Genomic DNA, 18,490 nt, shown 5'->3' with positions numbered 1-18,490 from the left:
AGTACAAGTAGAGGTATAATACTGCAATTAATGGCAGACACTCCAGCACAAGAACAAACGTTACGTAGGCAATGGTGGCACTTGTGCACGTATCTAAAGCAAACAAAAGTGAGAGGTAGCAAACAGTGTGTTACAAGAGAAAAGTGACTTGTGCAAGTTACAAAAGGGTACCATACACAGGTACAAGGGTAATACTACAGTAAATGGTAAACACTCAAACTGCCAGAACACACTGGGAAGGCACTTCCCATGCACCAGCTTCACCTCAGCCTCCCCCTGGCTACCTGGCTACCTTGGATGACCCAGAAAGCTGTGTTTTGTGCTCCCCTGCCAGGACATTTTCCCAAGGCCTTGATGGTTGATTAATTTACTAATTGCAGGGGCCTTACCTCTGTTCATGTGCTCCTGAGCTGAAGGTCTGGGGAGGGCTGAGTAGGTCAGTAATAGCAGGGGCTTCGCTGCTTTTCAGGTGCTCCTGTGCTGGAGGGCTGGAATAATTTTGTGACAGAAAGGGGCTTTGCTATTTTTTTTAGTTGCTCAGCATTTAGGCCATTGGCACCTTTGCCCTGTGTCGTGTGCAAGAATAGTATCCTCCCACTTTCATTCATTGTCTGTGCAAATGGTGTTTCATGAAAGGGCACGCCCCTTGAATGTGGGCCACACCCCTTAAATATGGGCCACGCCTCTTGAATGTGGGCCACTTTTTTCGTCAGTGCCCGGGCCGAATTGTGATCCCAATCCGACCCTGCTGACGTTGGTCGTGTCTGCATGCCCTTGTGTGATAGTATATTGTAGCGCTCTGAAAAAATACATTATCCCTATTAAGCGCTATAAACAAAGTGGTCAAAGAGGTTGTCTATTGTTTTGTTATGTTTGTAACGCAATAATTACGTGCATGGCCTGTCTCATTATGTGTCGTGTGTCTCGCCAGCAGAGGGCGCCTCCGCCTTCTTTGCTGGAGAGTGGTTTTGCTGCAGTCTCGCCTCTGTCTGCCTCATCCCTCGCCCCCTTGCTTCCCTCCTTTATTCTCTTTTCACAGTTCACTAACTTTGTCTCAAGGGTATGTTTCCAATTGATTACAGACACTTTGCGCAGGACTTTGTGATGAACGCAGATGTCGGGAGCAGCGCGTCCTCCGCAGGCGCGGTGGCGGCCCTGCGTGAAGACGAGGACGGCGCCTACTTCTGCTCCTACAGCCACCACGGGATCCACGAGGAGATGCTAAAGGTCAGCGGCTGGTAAAGAGTTGGGGGGGAGTCAGTGAGCGCGTGCCCGCCCCGCATTGCTGCAGTGCGCCTGCATTGTTAACCGCATCTGTGCCAGATAAGTGAGGCGGGAGGCGCCACAGCGCGTCAGAGTGATAAACTGCAGATCCGCGCGGAGGATGCGCGCTCACAGGGCGGAGGTGGGCGGAGGCGTGGCCTGTCTGTGGAATGCACTGCAGCAGGAACGTGCGCTGCAGCAGGAGCCGCAGTAGGCGGCTGGGGGCTCGTGACGTCTCTCCCCCCCCACACACACACATACCCTATGCCGCAGTACGCGAATTATGGCCAGAGATGGCGGGAAACATCTCACACACTGCAGTGACCTTGACCATCAGTAGCTGAACAAACACTGAGGGTTGGACTCTGAAGGAATGGGTTTGGAGAACAGAAAGTGCCCCCCCCACCTACCTCTGACTGAACTGCACTCGTTGCTGCCTTTTTACACACACTTTAGACCTAGGTCGCCTCAGCCTGCAGTCTAGAGTGAGACTAAGGGCAGGGGGGTGTATCTGGGTCAGACTTGAAGGACATATCCTACACTGCGCCACAGGCCAGTAGTGGTCCAGCGCCATATTCCAACGGAGAACAGCCGTGCAGAGAACACCTCCTTCTTATGTCCCACATACATTAACCAGTGCCCTGTCAAGGCCTCATTGACCAGTGATCCCGCAAGGGAGGACCCTACACCCTTTTTGAAGATTTCAAAGGCAAATAACTTTTCTTTAAGGGCGAACGCCTTTTTTGAGGGCCACTACTCTGGACTACAAATAGATAGATTTAAGAGGAGTTTGCTATGAAGTGCACATAGCTATCACTCATAATAGGCAAGGCTTGCTCACACAATTGAGAGGCGGGCGTTAATTCGTGAGGACCGTATCATATCATGGCATTAAATGTCCTACACTTTTCCTGAAGGGGGTCTTGGGTTGGACAAAACGAATGACCTACTAGTCCGTACATGACCACTTCTATTTTATTGTATTCTTACTACATACAGGGCTAACATCCAAGACTGCCTCACAGTGTCATACCAGCATTTAGGTAATAAAGCTTTCAAGTTTCATGTGGTGGATAGGAAAGACAAATCCCAGAATGCAAAGAATGCCGGAAAATTGTAAAGCAGTGAAACGTAGACATTTCTTCTCCATCAGACCTAGTGAGTATTGAAACAATTGAGTCAATCGTAGGGCCCAGAGAGCCAGAGCTGAGTCAGACTAGAACGATAACTGACAACTATGTATATGAGTTCCACTACATTCATTGTATCTGAATGGATCAGATGTGAGCACTCTGACCTTCCTGGATCTACCTTGGACACCCATAGAAGAAGGCTGCGTAGTGTTGGTTGAGTTAAAAAGATGCATGTGGTAAGGTGATAAGGGAGTCCTTGAACAGAAGTGACTTGCCTACCTCCAGCATCTCCAAAGCGCATTGAAGTCTCATAGCGGCGCACATCAGTACTCCACATCCCTTCATGCTCTCACTCTGTAGTGTGCATCAGAACTCTGTGCACTTCTATTCTGAAGTGTACATAAGTACTCACCACACCTCCATACCTTAACAGTACTCCAAAGCTCTCCATCTCTTTGCTTTGATGTGTATGTCGGTGCTCCACTCCGTCTGGTTTTACGACATGACCTTTTAAGACCTACTATCAGGCGCAGTGGGACATTGACACTTCCACTACAGCTCCACCAATTCACCTTTATAACCTTGCCCCATCTTTGGTAAATAAAAGATTTAACTGAGGGCATGAGGCAATTTTTACCTCACTCTTCACAACACACCCTTGCACTTAATTAACACAATTGTCGCAAAACGAGCCGGTCTACCTCCTGGTGGAGGATAAGGAGACCACTGGGAGACCCGAGCACTCAAGTGTTAAAAGACCCAATGATGATACTACTCACCTAAAGAACAGAGCGGAGAATTAAGATATACCGCACCGTATGCTTAATGTGAACGAGGGTCTTCACCGACAAGAACCCTAGACCCTGGTAAGAGCAGGATGTGTGATTCATCCCCCTTTGGTTTTTGATTACACGCCTCTGTTCCATCACCCATAATTTCCAGGTCTTACCAGCCACGAGGTACCTGTATACATCTGCTCAGCCAATTCATACTGCACTGCTGCAGCCATGCCATGAAGCATGCACCCCCATCAAAAGAGCCAAGGAGCACCCACATTAGCCGGCCATAGCCATACCCAGGCCCATCAGCTATGAATGCCAATCCCTTTCAACGTTAACTGGGCCATTGGTATCAGCCAAGAAGTGCCACAGATCTGGAAGCCATGATGGACCGTTTCCTCCCAGCATGCCCTAGTCCATCAAGAATGACCTACCCAAGTTTATTCACACGTGATGTGCACTGTAGTAATACGGAACACTCATTCCATCACCCAAGGCATGCTGCGCCTCACCAGCCATGACATGTCCAAGTCTAGCCAGCCCTGGGACATCCTGTCCTTTCATCCATGGTGTGTGTCTATCCCTCTAGGTGAGACCACATTTCCAATTCGACCAGTCATGATGTGCCACGGTCCAATCAGCATGAGCATGCCCCAGTCCCCCATGACCTTTCCCAGTGCCATCTGCAAGGAAGCTGTCTCAGATAGAGACTCTTTCCTAGCACTTGTTGTCTTTAATTTGTATCTGTTGGACTGACATCCTCTACATAATTGCAGGTGAGCTGAACTGACATTCCACTGATACCTTAAACTCAGAAGTCTTCTGATTGGGAGCGGCCCCCCTGGGAGGGGCCTACATTCATCTTGGGGGTTAGAGATGCCACAAAATTGATTACTCTTCCCCTCTGCCTCCTTCCACTCCCATTCATCTCATGTTTTGAAAAAAAGTTTGAAATCGTATTCTCTGCCAGTTAGCTCTTCCTTGATTTGCCTGCCCGTGTCCCCCTGGACCGATACACCCTCTGTGCTTTAGAAACGTATGTAATAAATAATAACATTCAAGGCGCATATCTGGGATGCTTCTGTGCTGTAAAATGTGCCAGTTCACTGTAGAATGCCGCATCTTTTATACCCGCTTGTAAATGAGTACAAAATTCTCAGTCAGGAACACCCTAAAGAACATGTATGCTACCTGATGGAAAACCAATTGGAATGTACATTGCACATATGCACTAGTCATCAGAAGCCATGATGTACTCAAACCTATGATAAGGAGTATATATCACAGAAATGCAGCTGCAGTTGTGCAAAAAAATAAGGGGCAAACACAATATCTTGCGCACATAAAGGGTCGAACTTGTTGTGCAACCAATTTTTGCACAGGTAGGATACATGGTGTTCTGTCATTATATGTGCTTTCCCCAAATGTTGCTTGTGGGAGGTTTCTGGGCATATACTTCAAGGGAAAGTCACTTGCGTGTAAGTTGTGTGTATTTTACTCCTATTTTTGCTCGCTGTGGGCCGTGAGGTCACTATCAAACGCTTCCAAAGCGCTGGGATAGTGGTGCCGACCACGCGGCTGCTGTGCGTATTTGCGCCTAGGTGATGAATACAGTAGCGGGCACGTCGGAGTCCTGAAAAACCCCGCGAGATAAATGTACTTATCCCCCAGATATCAGTGCAGCAGGGTGAAGAATTGATGAACAGGAAGCAGAAACGTCTGGGCTCAGAGGCGCAGCCGAGCGCGGCCGCCTGACAGAAAGCGCGGGCTTTTAATTGATTGCGCCGGGCTCAGCGCCGCGGCGGCGTGATTGGTGGGGACAGGGTCGAGTGCTCTCCAGCTGACTGTTCTCTTGATTGAGGGCGAATGAACCCGTTTTATTCCAACCCATCCTCTTTTCTCCCTCGCTCTTCGCTAGATCGGGGTAAATACTACACTCTCTCCCGTACTCCAGGAATATATTGGGACGCGCTCGTTTTACCGTGGTTATTCATAATCCCCTTTCCATTTTCGGAAAGTTATAATTTTAAAACCACAAAATGAACTCTTGGGTTTACCTTCGTTCTTAACAAATGCGACGCATTGGTCCCGGTAATTAAATAAATACAATATAAATAAATATTTGTTTCTCATTTTGCGTTCAGCATACTTGCCGATATTCGGTGGCCAACAAAAGGTAGAGTTTTTCAGATTTGCAAATAGGAATTCGCAAATTGATGACATTACAGGAGGTGAAATCCTACGACCTTTTTGCCGGTAGGGACGTCACATAAATGTACCACCGGTAGCGGGAGGCACATCAAGTCGCGTCTTTGTCCGGACTGAGAGTGTCCCTGACTATCAGAGCAGGGGGCGCGCAGAAGGGTTCGCGGCCGCGGGTGGTTTTAATTTAACATGTTGGTGGGTGTGATGAAGTGTCTACGGTTCCAAGCTGCGGCACACTGGTACCACTCGAATAAAATGTGCCGCAAAATACCTCATGCTAAAATAAACCAAAAAGGTCCACTTCGGAAACATTTTCAAAACGATAAATAAACTACTTAACACATCATGGTCTTTTTTGGGGGGTGGGGGTACGAATTCGGGTACTGTTGTATTTAAACAATTCGATAAACATGATTTCATAAATTGTTTCGCAGGCCGACAAGCCTTTGCAATGTCACCCGGGATGTCGCCAGGCGCGCATGGTTTATGTCTTTCTTCGATGCGGGTCAGTGATACTCAAAGTACGGCCCGGGGGCCGCTTGTGGCCCTTTTGACCTTTACATGCGATGCGGCCCCTGGTGAATAATAGCACGAACTGCCCATTCCGCTGAGCACAGCACTAACATTCAGAAAAAGTGTTAAATAAACAGGCAAGCATTTATTTGCAAGTTAAAAGAAGTAATACTGTGGTGCCCTGCACCGTTTAACTATAGTTAACCTGTAAGTAATTGCTTGCCCATTTATTTACCAAAAAATGGGCCTCCTTGCACAACCCCTGACTTACTCAGGACCCCCTACTCCCACAGCGCGTCCCTCGGTCACAGCACAGACCACACTTTGTGGCCGCTGGGAAAATCTTTCCGAGTACCCGTGATGTAGGTGCTGGAGTGGGAAGAGAGCAGCCGCAGAGGGGCTCGGAGACTTGTTCTCTCTTGGACTGAAACCACGGCTTGGTCCGTGCAATGTTGCAAAATTGCCCAATAATGGTCACGTGGGAGAAACACTGTGATCTAGGTAATCTAAAACATGCCATGCCTTTAGAAAGTCGAACCTTTTTATTTACGGACTTCGAGCCGCGTGCTCTGAGGCCATTGTTTATGGGGTGTGCATGGTCTTCGAGCTGGCTTCCAGGTGGGAGCAGGGCGGCTCGTCTCCTCGGCTGTGCTGCAGAGGGAAGGGCCCGCTTTCTGTCGCAGTACAGATGTGCCTTCTGCTGCCGGATGCCCCGGGGCTCACTGCACAGCACTCGTGCCTCGGACTGATTCTAAGGCCTGGCGCTAGTCAGTCACAGATCTATCACGGGTCAGACCGTGCTAGTCGTCTCTCTAGTCACGGGCTCTCCATGGATGATCACACATTGAAGCAACCACTGGTTTGCTGTAAGGGCTGCTTTCCGTCCCGGGCAGCCTGCACTGTCCAAAGAAATTGCTTTCCTTTTATGCCACTGCCCTTCACTTGGGTTTAGGGTAGCTATTTACTGCCGCCGTCCCAGCCGTCAAAAGCCGCAGGAAGACCGGGCTAAATCGGTAACCAGTAGGACTACTGCAAAAGGGGCAGCCTGCTACCTTCATCGACAGTGGTTCAGATGCCGAGCACCCACCTTTCAAGGATGTCTAAATCGTTTCCTGTGGATTCTGCATTCCTAGGCCTGCATTAAACATTGGGGGCGATGTCTGGATTTCTTCCTACATGTACCCCCTTAACACGGTGCGCCTGCACAGACAGGGCAGTGTTCACAGTCACACAAGCAATGCGCTGCCCTTGGCACAGGTGCAAACTCTCGCCGCTTGCATGTATGCTGGGAGTGCATGAGTGAGGTTAACCCCTTTATATGTCCATTCCCTGTCATAGACTGGTTCCTGTAACCCTGCCTCCGCCAGTATCACCCCCCACTGTTCTGTGTCAGAGGATGCTCCTGCTAATGTCCTCCAATCTTTTATTGCTCCTAAAAGTATCTGCGAAGGCTGTGTCCCCTCGAGACCTTTCACTGTAAGCAGTGTGTTTGGCCTTGTCAGTTTGAACGGTGTGGAGCAGTATGAACAGTTCCCTAGATAAACAATCTCTTTTTTTTAATGGCTTTTAAAACTGCACTCTTTGGTCTGCCTATCCCTGTAGCAACAACAGCTCCCAGCTGGACTGCCATCATTGGGAGGAGCAGAGCAGTGAGTATAGTATGAACCACAGCTCCCAGCAAGGGGAGGCCGCAGCAGTACAAACAGTTCACACGTTGATTGGAACAACAACAGCGCTGGTGATTGGATCCACCGCTGCAACCAAAGCTTCCACCACAGAAGGGACCAGAGCTGCTACTTAACCACCCCGAATACCACACAGCAGTGGAAATGGCTTCTACCACAACAACAGCAAGGACCCCCTACAGATGCAATCGCAGCCACCACAGTAGCAACAACAGCTGCAGCAATATCTGCAAGCACGTCAAAGACCGTAGCAGTGACATCTTCAACCATAGCGGCCACCATGGCAGGGATAAATGAAGCAAACACCTGTAACCATAGACTGCAGCTGCTGCCAAGGTAGGAACATCTGCAGTGACAACCACCTTCACCCCTGCAGAGACCACAACAGCTGCCAGCACTGAAGCTACTAGAACCTTGACTACAACTGCCACTATGGCAGGGACGTAGCAGCAACCTTCACTGTAAACCACAGAAGGGTCCACCGCAGCTTCCACATCTGCACTCACAGCCGGGACCACAGTAGATGTCACAGCAGTGGCAAACACAGATGCATCCACAGGAGAAACCAAAACCGTGCTTCGCTGCCACGGTGAAAGGGCGAACCACAAAACGAGTATCTTCACAGGCGTAACCACAGCTGCCCCAGTGGTAGTGACCATAGCTGCTGCAGTGGACGTGTCCTTTGAGGTAACTGCTGCAGTGACCACAACTATCAACACAGCAGCGTGGAAACAGCCACATCAACCTAGACACAGCAGTAAATACAGCTTTAAAACCAGCTAGGACAACTGGGGAAGCCAATGCAGCATCTACAGCAATGAAACTACTGCGGGAACAAAACCATTAACCACAGCTGTCACCATGGAAGCAACAGCAGCAACATCAGGATCTAAACAATCTGTGCCATAACAGATACAGTAACAGCCACGATTATAGTTACAACAACAATAGCAACCATAGCAGCAAGCACAGCAACAATGACAAGTTCTATCTAGCTGTGAACCCATGATGGACTAGAATAGCTAATACAACGACTCCATGACAGGGAGAAGCACAGCTTCACACGGCTTTGATGACAGCAATGACCGCCGCTGCCACTTCTACAGGGCAACTGAAGCCCCAACAGCACAGACCACCGCAGCACAGAGCTCTACTCACAGTAGCACTGCAAAGATCAAACCTTCCACAGCAGTAGTAATCCCGACAGAGTCCAAAGCAGCAACCACGGCTGTCGCCTGGCAGGGACAGCACCTTTCGAATCTAGGGCCGTGCTCAAATTTTAGGTGGGTAATTGGGAGGCAGGGGTTGACCATGACCACTGCTTCATGGTAGTGTAAATGGGTCATGATGAACTGTTGCTTCTTCTGTGATCATTTGAATAGATACATGTAGAACATGTTGCCGGCTACTCCTGCCAATGCCTGGATTAATAAGATATGCTGATACGAGCAGGGCGTGGTCACGGGTTGGTATCTCATAGCAGAGCCACTGTGGTCATTATGAAAGCTGGGCCAGCGCCTCTCCGACCAGGACAACTGCTCTGGTTGTAGTAGAGAATGGAAAATAAAGGCTACCCGGATAGCAGAGACACTGTCAGCATTTGTATAAATCAGAAGCCATTTGTATGGCCACGGATAACTTGAGTAGTATGCATTTTAGATACACCCACACACATCCTGCTCGAATATTCCTACATACGTGTATAGCTACCCTTCACAAATGTACAGACATGACCTTAGTAAAGCATAGATTTTATGGGTGAATGAACTGACCTTTTGCACTGTTAGGTCAGTAGGGATTGCCGTCTGAAGGGTATAGACAAAAAGGTCCTTCCTGGATGAATGTATAAAGAGACATACACTAAAGCACATGAGATGTTAATAAGGCAAATGAACAGGACAAACAATCCTTGGCAAGCGGGAACGGAATATTGCAATATAAGTGAGTGGTCTATTGAGATCATCATGTTTTGAACTGAATTGCTGCAAGATGCTTGTGCAAAGTTCCTGCAATAATTTAGTGTTTGTGACCAGTGGATTGAGAGCGATAGAACTGGAAGTCCTCCATGATGGAGGTCCTGCACATCCAGACAATGGGCGCCAACCCTGCTCAAGTATCAGCACATCTCTTTAAAACCTTTGCAGAGGACTATTCATCCCAGTAACTCCTTTTGTCACAGGGGGTGTGCAGACAGGGGTTTGTGAAAGGTGTAACCCTCTGGTCATTGGAGTTTTCTAAGTCGCTTCCACCCTAACTTGTAGTCTGATGAAAGATGCATTTTTAAACAAACATATTTCAATCCTGCTTCTCTCCAAGCCCTAAAGCAGAAGACCATTGTTTTCACAGCCAACTAAAATGTATTATTCAGATGGTTAAAGCAAGACTTTTACTATGGGAGGCTTTGGATCTTACAGAAAACAACAAAAACGGAGTTGGACTCATGTGAACCTCTTAGATTGTTTGAAAACAGCACTCTCTGGAACATTACCAAGTTCGTACGGTTCCTACTAATCATGTAATACTCTGCATTTGGACAACATATGCATCAAAGTATGGGGATTGAGTTCACACGTAGCATCAGAATATGTAGGCCTGATCCCTGGCTAGCTGACAGTGCCTCATCTGAACCCCTAAACCTGACAGGGTACCGGATGGTTTCTGGAACCATAGAACATGAGCACTCTTACTCCCGCAAGTAAATCGTGGAAACTGAGCTATCCTTTTGTGGTTACCCTAGGCATGCCCAAAGAGAGAGACAAGAAATACGCCAATTGGAATTTCAAACATTTGTTGAAGCAATTGGATTCTTCTGTAAAATACATGAGCTGCAATTATCAGTAGAAGTAAACAGAGCATGGTTACCAGCATTACTAGAACGGTGAAGATGATGAAGAATTCAACCAATATAATGTTGCAGTGAATATATGAATATATATCATGATGGTGACTCTGTTTAGCACTGACTCTATTCTAGAGAGCGTAGTAAGAAGTGCATTCGGCCAGATCACTAGAAGCAGCTTAACTCCCCATTTACCTGTATGTGTGATGTTTCCAGAAGTCAGTCTGGTGTAGAACAGGCCGCTGTCCTTTTCAGGATAGTGATGGAAGTCAGCAGGGCCGGCAATTAGTTACAGGCGAACATCCAGGATAATCCATGGAAGTGCTCCTCTGACCACTTAAGTTTCAGAAGCAGTTTATATAATAAAGCTGTCTCTGTTCGCACTGTGACCGAGATCCTGTGCTATGTTATTGTTTGTATTTCTGATTCAGAGCTGTCTCCAAACGGACAACCACATACAAGAGCAGCGTGCTCGGTGTACTTCATCCTTGACCATAATGTACAGTGTAGTGATAAAATCATTATGAAGAAATGTGCGTTGCAAGTAGAACACTTACTGAGTATGCTCTGGTGTACGTGCAAAGTATGTCAAAAGTCACACTTAAGAAAAGATGGCAAGTTTCAACGTGAACTTATAAAATGTAAGTTTTCGTGCATGGGCCTTGTTGAAACCCACAACATCAAGGCATCTCTCCCTGCTGTTGAATTCAGTGTTGATCAGTGCAGCTGAGTCATGGAAACCTCTTTTCTGTTCTTGCAATAAAGTCTCACAATCTGCAGTTCAGGCTACCAGATAACTCCATGCTATTGGGGGGACTCCATGTTCTGGGCCATCACAACCCATTGATTTCTAGAAACTGTAATCTTGGTTCACCTCTGTTTAACTAAAGTTCTACTTTGCAGTAAGTTGTAGAATTCAATAGAAAACTGGAATATTGTGCCCTCTTTGATGTGGAGTAATCTAGTGTTACTGTTGAAGGAAATGTATCTGCCATAAGTTGTCTCCCTTATTTTTAAATTTGGATCTCTGTAGTTTTGACATCCACTTCGAACCAAACTTCTAGTTTCTGTTCTCTCTTAAAATGGGTGTTTTTCTTCTCTCTCTGCAGCCCCTACTTTTACAGACATAGACTTCATTTGGGATCCTAAGCTGTTATTGTGAATAGTAAATATTTTGATAACTAGCCTTTTGTATTACTGGGAAAACAGTTCTGTTGCCTAGAGATCACTTATGGAAACCATGGAACAGAATACTTAATTTTCACTCATAATTTTCAATTGGCACATGAAGATGAAACTGAAGTGTGGCATTCTTTGCCTAGCACTAAATTGTTCTGCAACCGACCGTGATGCTTGGCACTTGTAGCAACTCGTGGACCACCTTTGTGAGTGACTGTGAGTGCGAAGACACCAGGTCAGTCTGGGCTGTGCCAATACTCCACCATGCGCTGAATGTGGCGTCCACCAATATGCCGCCTGCTAGGGAGAGGAGAGATCCTTCTTCTGGACATGTATTAGCTCTCAGGACAGCCCTTGGCACCAGCCCACTTCTCGGTGAAGATGTAACATCCTATCGGAAACTTTCAGGCACTTAAAATAATGTAAAGTCGTCTACATCAGCCAGCTTACACTAATATGGCTCCAGCAACACCAGCTGGATAAAGTGATCAACATGACAACTCCTACCGCCAATCTGTCCATGCCTATCCTATCCGACAATGGCAGATGAAAATATGACCTCCATCAAATCAGTTTAGTTATGCCACCATGTCCTGAAATGAGTGGCAACAGGTAAGAGCAAAGCAAATGGCCCTAAAACATGTAGAGTTCTACAGCAGTCTGCAGAGACTGCCCATCTGCAGCAACCATCAAGGCATACCTAATGAAAATCATCTTAACAACTAAATCTCGCTTGATGTGACTAGAAGTTTATAATATAGGTTTCACCCGCTTGACCTCACAGACCGATCATTCTGGGTAGCAAAAAGGACAGAATAGCTGATGGACTTGCAATGATTGCAAGGGCAGGTCTAACATACTCCAAGACTAGAGCAGCGGCCCATATCAAGAACAGAACATCACATTGTACTTTCACCCAGCACAAATCAATGACTGTAACTGCTATCTGCTCAAGGCGAAGCTACCATGCATTTTTCCTGAAGAATTATTCAACCTATTTACCCCCTTCCAAACAATTATTTACAGAGTGCCCATGATTGGAGACTTCAGCTTGTATGTTCTTGGCTGCAGTGGCCCAGTGCACTGTCAAGAGAGACGTCTATGCCTACTGAATCTTGAGGCAACAATAATGATTGAATAACGGTCTACGATTGTCAAGGCAATAAGAGGTGCAGTGTCTAAGAATCAACCCTCAATACTGGTTGGGAACTGCTGTGACCTTATTCATGCCCAAGATCCATAAAAAGTCCTCTTCCCTACAATGCCCTCATTCAGAGCTGCACATCTTCAGCCTCTACGTCCAAATGAGCTAGACCAAAATAACAACAAAGCGTCGAGTAACGAGAAGGAGCCATGAACACCTACATGTATGAAACATTTCATTCAGAAACGTAACTACACTTTTCAAACGCTCCTTTACGCATTGCGACAGGGTCTATGACTTTGTTGAAATACATACCAGGACACACAGCACATAACGTCTCCAGTAGAGAGACTGCTACTAAGATTGGGATAAATTGATATTTACCTCTGGCTCTAATTCAGAAATTATGCTGGGAACGGGGTAAGGAGTGTTGGCTGGGCGTGCGGAGAACCTGGGACGCTTGTCCACCTATTTTGCAATTTCCCCAAATTGCCATGGTCTTGGAAGAAGTTGTTAGATGATACAGACTCTACCGCTGACGCGCGCATCCCTGGTTTCGCAGTCTGTCCTACTGGGTCTACTCAGTCAGCTAGCGTTGCCGTTGAAGTCTACAGTAGGTCACCAAATCGCTTTAGAGCATAAGTAAGCATACCAAGCCATCCGTTCCCTTTGTGGGTACCCTCTATGCTAGTTTGATTCAAAACTGGGACTAGACAAACCACAGATCTCACCTGCAAATACGTTAACATCCTGAGTTATTTTACCATTATTATTGTCCCCTGAGATTTACTGAGCACACAATGATCACTGCAGCAGCAGGTGCCTTGACTACAATAAGATATGTTAAAGAACAGACTTTGCAAATAAGTAAGCAGAACAGATTTATTGCCACGTTTCTCCTTGTTACCAATTTCTTAGTGGCAGAGGTTTAAAAAAAATGTATCGATGTAGGTCCACATTTTCCATCGGGTTTTGTCACTCTTTGGCACAACCCCAGCGCAATATCTCTTTTTATAAATCTCGTAATGTGCTCAGATGTACTTCTGAATAGACCTGCTAAACTTGTGAGGTCACTTCCTGTGAAGTCATGGGTTGTGATGCAACTTCCTGTGATGTGATGCTGCACCATGATGCCACTTGCAGACTGCCTAACTAGGTTAGTCACCTCACTTCCATTTTTTAGTATTTGTGCCCTGCCTTTTCTTCAAAAGCTGTGTAGGACGGTTAGTTGAAAGGTTGGCCATTGTATTCCTTCTTGCGTATCTCCTTGTTGTGGCCTCAGCCTTCCTTCTCTTCTGTTCTGTAAGTGATTTAGTGCAGGGTGTGCTCGCGGGTAGCTTGCACTGCGCATTCTTCATTGCACTGACCCCTTCTGCGCGGGTGACTGGCCGTGTGACCACAAATCACACGTTGCTTTCTCTGGACGAGGAAACGTCGCGTGATGGCTTTTTGCTGCAGTGGCGCACTCCTTTCAGTCCACCAGCCCCCCAACCCCTTCCACTGAACTTACTAATGCTGAAAACGTGAAGGTTATTTGGTAGTTCATGGGGCGCCAATAATCACCACCCGCCTTATTTTTAAGAGTCTGCAGTGACTGAGCCGAGCGCCTCGTATTTATTTCAGACCTTTAAGCGTTTCAAGTGTGTATGTTCTCCATGGTTTAGAAAGCCTAATGTATTTATGGAGATTCTTCCTGGGAGTGGAAACCCTTTTGCTCTTCGAAAGAGGGTGCGTTCAGGGCTTTAAGTGGGATTAAAAAACTGGGGGGGTCTCTCAAAGGGGCGTGGCAGTGTAATTAGGGGCGTGGCTTTAAAACACTTATGCTAAAAATCTGTGTTTAACATAGTGTGCTGTCCGACTTGTATTTTGCTGTTTCTGCCATTGCATCCAGGTATGTGATACAACAAGTAACATCGTACCTACAACAAGTAAGGACTATTGGCTTTGTCAATTGTTATTAGTTGCAAAAGATAAATCAGCTGCAACTATGGCTTGTTACATATAATATTGAAAATGCTTCCAATTAAAGCCCTGGTGAACCTACCACAATGTTGCTGCTCTTGCGTTTCAGAAAGAAAAGGGAAATCCAGAAAGAAAATGACTCTTTAAAAGGATTTCCCTTCCCCAACCCCAACAACCCTCACCTGGCATGACGTCATGCCTTTACTTCTCTGCTAGTGAGAAGTGAGCAGTGTGGGCAGCGCACATCGATGTGCTTGCCGTCTATCGGGCTGTTTTGCGCCCTGGCACTTTTTTAGGTCTCGCCTGTCGATACGCATGCGCATCGAGCAAGGCGAGAGTATTGGGACTTATCTACTCTTTATCCACACTGCAAGGAATCGTGGCGATTCCTTGCAGTGCCCGTGACTTTTAAGCTCAATGCGCATGCGCATTGAGCTTAAAAGCGCGTGCACGTCCGTCTTTGTTTACCCGCTCCGCCCCCTCCCCGCCGTCTCGCATTTCCCCCTGCCACATCAAAGGCTTTCACGGCCGGCCGGCCATGCTTTCAGTTTCACGACCGGCCGGCCGTGTCAATTACATTTCAAAGCCCGCTCTCCCTGCTCCGCCCCCTGCTCCGGCCGAGACGCATTTCTCCTCCCTCCTCCCCCCTCCTGGGTCAGGTTACCTTAAGATGCGTGCTGCCTTTTAAGTGTGCTTTCTCAACCAACCCTCTCCTCCGAATCCAAACTGGGCTCAGATGCGCTTTCCTTGCCTGCTGCAAAACCGCCTGAGGCTCAGCCTTTAAGCTGTTCTGTGGTGCATCTGCTTCAGGAAACCTGTTGTAACGTTTGTCCCAGGCCTCCCGTTTGTTGCATAAATCTATTCCCCATGTGAATTCGCTGTTCTGGTGATGGTACTGCTCCAGCAGCTCAGAAGAGTGTTACATTCTCAGTAGACACCATAAAAGAATAAAACGAAATAATCTCCTCTGACCGTTGTCATGTGACGCACTTTCTAAGGCAGTGCCTGACACGGCTGTGCAGAACAGCTATGTTTAACTCCACACGAAAACGAGGCTTCATAAATAAGTCATGGCTGATAAATACCTCGCTCTGATTTTACTCTTATTTTCATGATTTGGGTGAGGCACGATAAACGGCCGGTGCGTTATTCTAATGTTGCTGTCAAGTAGGGGGAAACTAATCATGGCTGACATGTTTTAGCTTCAAAGCCCGCTCTCCCTGCTCCGCCCCCTGCTCCGGCCGAGACGCATTTCTCCTCCCTCCTCCCCCCTCCTGGGTCAGGTTACCTTAAGATGCGTGCTGCCTTTTAAGTGTGCTTTCTCAACCAACCCTCTCCTCCGAATCCAAACTGGGCTCAGATGCGCTTTCCTTGCCTGCTGCAAAACCGCCTGAGGCTCAGCCTTTAAGCTGTTCTGTGGTGCATCTGCTTCAGGAAACCTGTTGTAACGTTTGTCCCAGGCCTCCCGTTTGTTGCATAAATCTATTCCCCATGTGAATTCGCTGTTCTGGTGATGGTACTGCTCCAGCAGCTCAGAAGAGTGTTACATTCTCAGTAGACACCATAAAAGAATAAAACGAAATAATCTCCTCTGACCGTTGTCATGTGACGCACTTTCTAAGGCAGTGCCTGACACGGCTGTGCAGAACAGCTATGTTTAACTCCACACGAAAACGAGGCTTCATAAATAAGTCATGGCTGATAAATACCTCGCTCTGATTTTACTCTTATTTTCACTCACCCTCCCTCAACCCCTCAACCCCTCACTCACCCTCACTCCCTCACTCACCCTCACTCACCCTCACACTCACTCACCCTCACTCACCCTCACCCTCACTCACCCTCACCCTCACTCACCCTCACCCTCACTCACCCTCACTCACCCTCACCCTCACTCACCCTCACCCTCACCCTCAACTCCTCACTCACCCTCAACCCCTCACCCTCACCCTCACTCACCCTCAACCCCTCACCCTCAACCCCTCACTCACCCTCACTCCTCACTCCCCCTCACCCTCACTCACCCTCAACCCCTCACCCTCACTCACCCTCAACCCCTCACCCTCACTCACCCTCAACCCCTCACCCTCAACCCCTCACCCTCACTCACCCTCAACCCCTCACTCTCACTCACTCTCACTCACCCTCACTCACCCTCACTCACCCTCACTCACCCTCACTCACCCTCACTCACCCTCAACCCCTCACTCACCCTCACTCTCACTCATCCTCACTCACCCCCAACCCCTCACCCTCACTCACCCTCAACCCCTCACCCTAACTCACCCTCACCCTCACTCACCCTCAACCCCTCACTCACCCTCACTCACCCTCAACATCAACCCCTCACTCACCCTCACTCACCCTCACCCTCACTCACCTTCACCCTCACTCACCCTCACTCACCCTCACTCACCCTCACTCACCCTCACCCTCACTCACTCTCACCCTCACTCACCCTCACTCTCACTCACCCTCACTCACTCTCACTCACCCTCACTCACCCTCACTCTCACTCACCCTCAACCCCTCACCCTCACTCACCCTCAACCCCTCACTCACCCTCACTCACCCTCACCCTCACTCACCCTCACTCACCCTCAACCCCTCACCCTCACACAGTGCAATAGGTCTCGGAGCATTTGAGTTAGAGCTTTTAGAAATGTTTATGGCTTTTTTTTTTAATTCTTTAGCATTGGCTACAGGAAACAAAAATGCTAAAGATTTACAAAAAAACCCATAAACAATTCTAAAAGCACTAACTCTAATGCTGCGAGACCTATTGCATTTCCAATGCTTGTTTCGGACTGGAGTGACAGCAAACTGCTATCACTGCAGTCCGGAAAAAAACGTACCGCCTGTGCCAGGGCTCAAAACAGAGCCCGATAGAGACCCGTTTCGAGGCCCCCTTTTAAAAACTGCCGGTGCTCAGACCCCTGGAGACCCGGCCCACTTAAAGCCCTGGGTGCGTTGTTTCTTTATTTTAATGTGTTTGTAATGCGGGCTTTCCACCAAAGGCAGGCTATTGTTTCAAAAACAACCACAGTTTTACAGATTAAACATATTTTTAAAGTGTTCTCCAGCCTCTTATGTGGAATAGGTAACTAGTTAAACTAGTTCTCCCCTCAGATTAAGAGAGGTATGTGCTTGTCATATTGAAATCTCTCAGAACGTTTTTGCCTCTCCTGCCTAGATCCGCAAAAAAGATGATGACACGAGCCCTTATTCTATCACGCATAGATTATGCCAATGCACTTTACATTGGCTTGCCGGGCTACCAATAAAAAAAACTACAAACAATACAAAATGCGGCGGCTAGAGTTCTGCTTGGCATTTCCCGAAGATCTAGTATGAAATAACCAGGGCACAAGTCCTAAAAAAAAGAAGCGGGGGGACGCTGTCACCGGAAGTGACGTCACAACAGGAAGTGACGTCACGAAAGGTGGCTTGCACCATCGGGCTTATTGCCTCCCCTCGCTCACCCCTTAAATGCGATTGCATCTAAAAAGCCAGTGCGTGAGCAGCGTGCTGTGAGCTCGGATCTAGTCCCAGAGAGGACAGAGAGTGGAGTTCAGCTGTTTGGCAGGGGGGACGGCATCCACCCGGTAAAATAAGTGGGGGGACGCCGTCCACCCGCGTGGTACCCCGACTCGAGCCCTGGAAATAACATCTGAGGGACCTTCACTGGCTTCCTGTGACCAGTCGGGTCCTGTTTATAGCCCTTACTCTTGCGCATGGAGCGCTGCATGGAACGGGGCCACCATATCTTAGAAGGCGTTTTTGCGTTT

General features: G+C 47.8%; 1 protein-coding gene across 1 annotated transcript in view; it reads left to right on the top strand.

Annotated features, from left to right (window-relative positions):
- The window catches only part of PRMT3 (protein arginine methyltransferase 3), a 777,462-nt gene that overhangs the window by 96,257 nt on the left and 662,715 nt on the right, over positions 1-18,490 (top strand). Inside the window, exon 6 of the mRNA XM_086959509.1 lies at positions 1,083-1,227. Within this exon, the coding sequence (XP_086815635.1) occupies positions 1,083-1,227 (145 nt within the window). The remainder of the gene's footprint in view (positions 1-1,082; positions 1,228-18,490) is intronic.

This window comes from Lissotriton vulgaris, chromosome 2_2, assembly GCF_964263255.1.
Source record: "Lissotriton vulgaris chromosome 2_2, aLisVul1.2, whole genome shotgun sequence".
NCBI classification, from domain to species: Eukaryota; Metazoa; Chordata; class Amphibia; order Caudata; family Salamandridae; genus Lissotriton; species Lissotriton vulgaris.
Note: the sequence above shows the minus strand (reverse complement) of the source record. Positions and strands in the feature narration are given on the sequence as shown.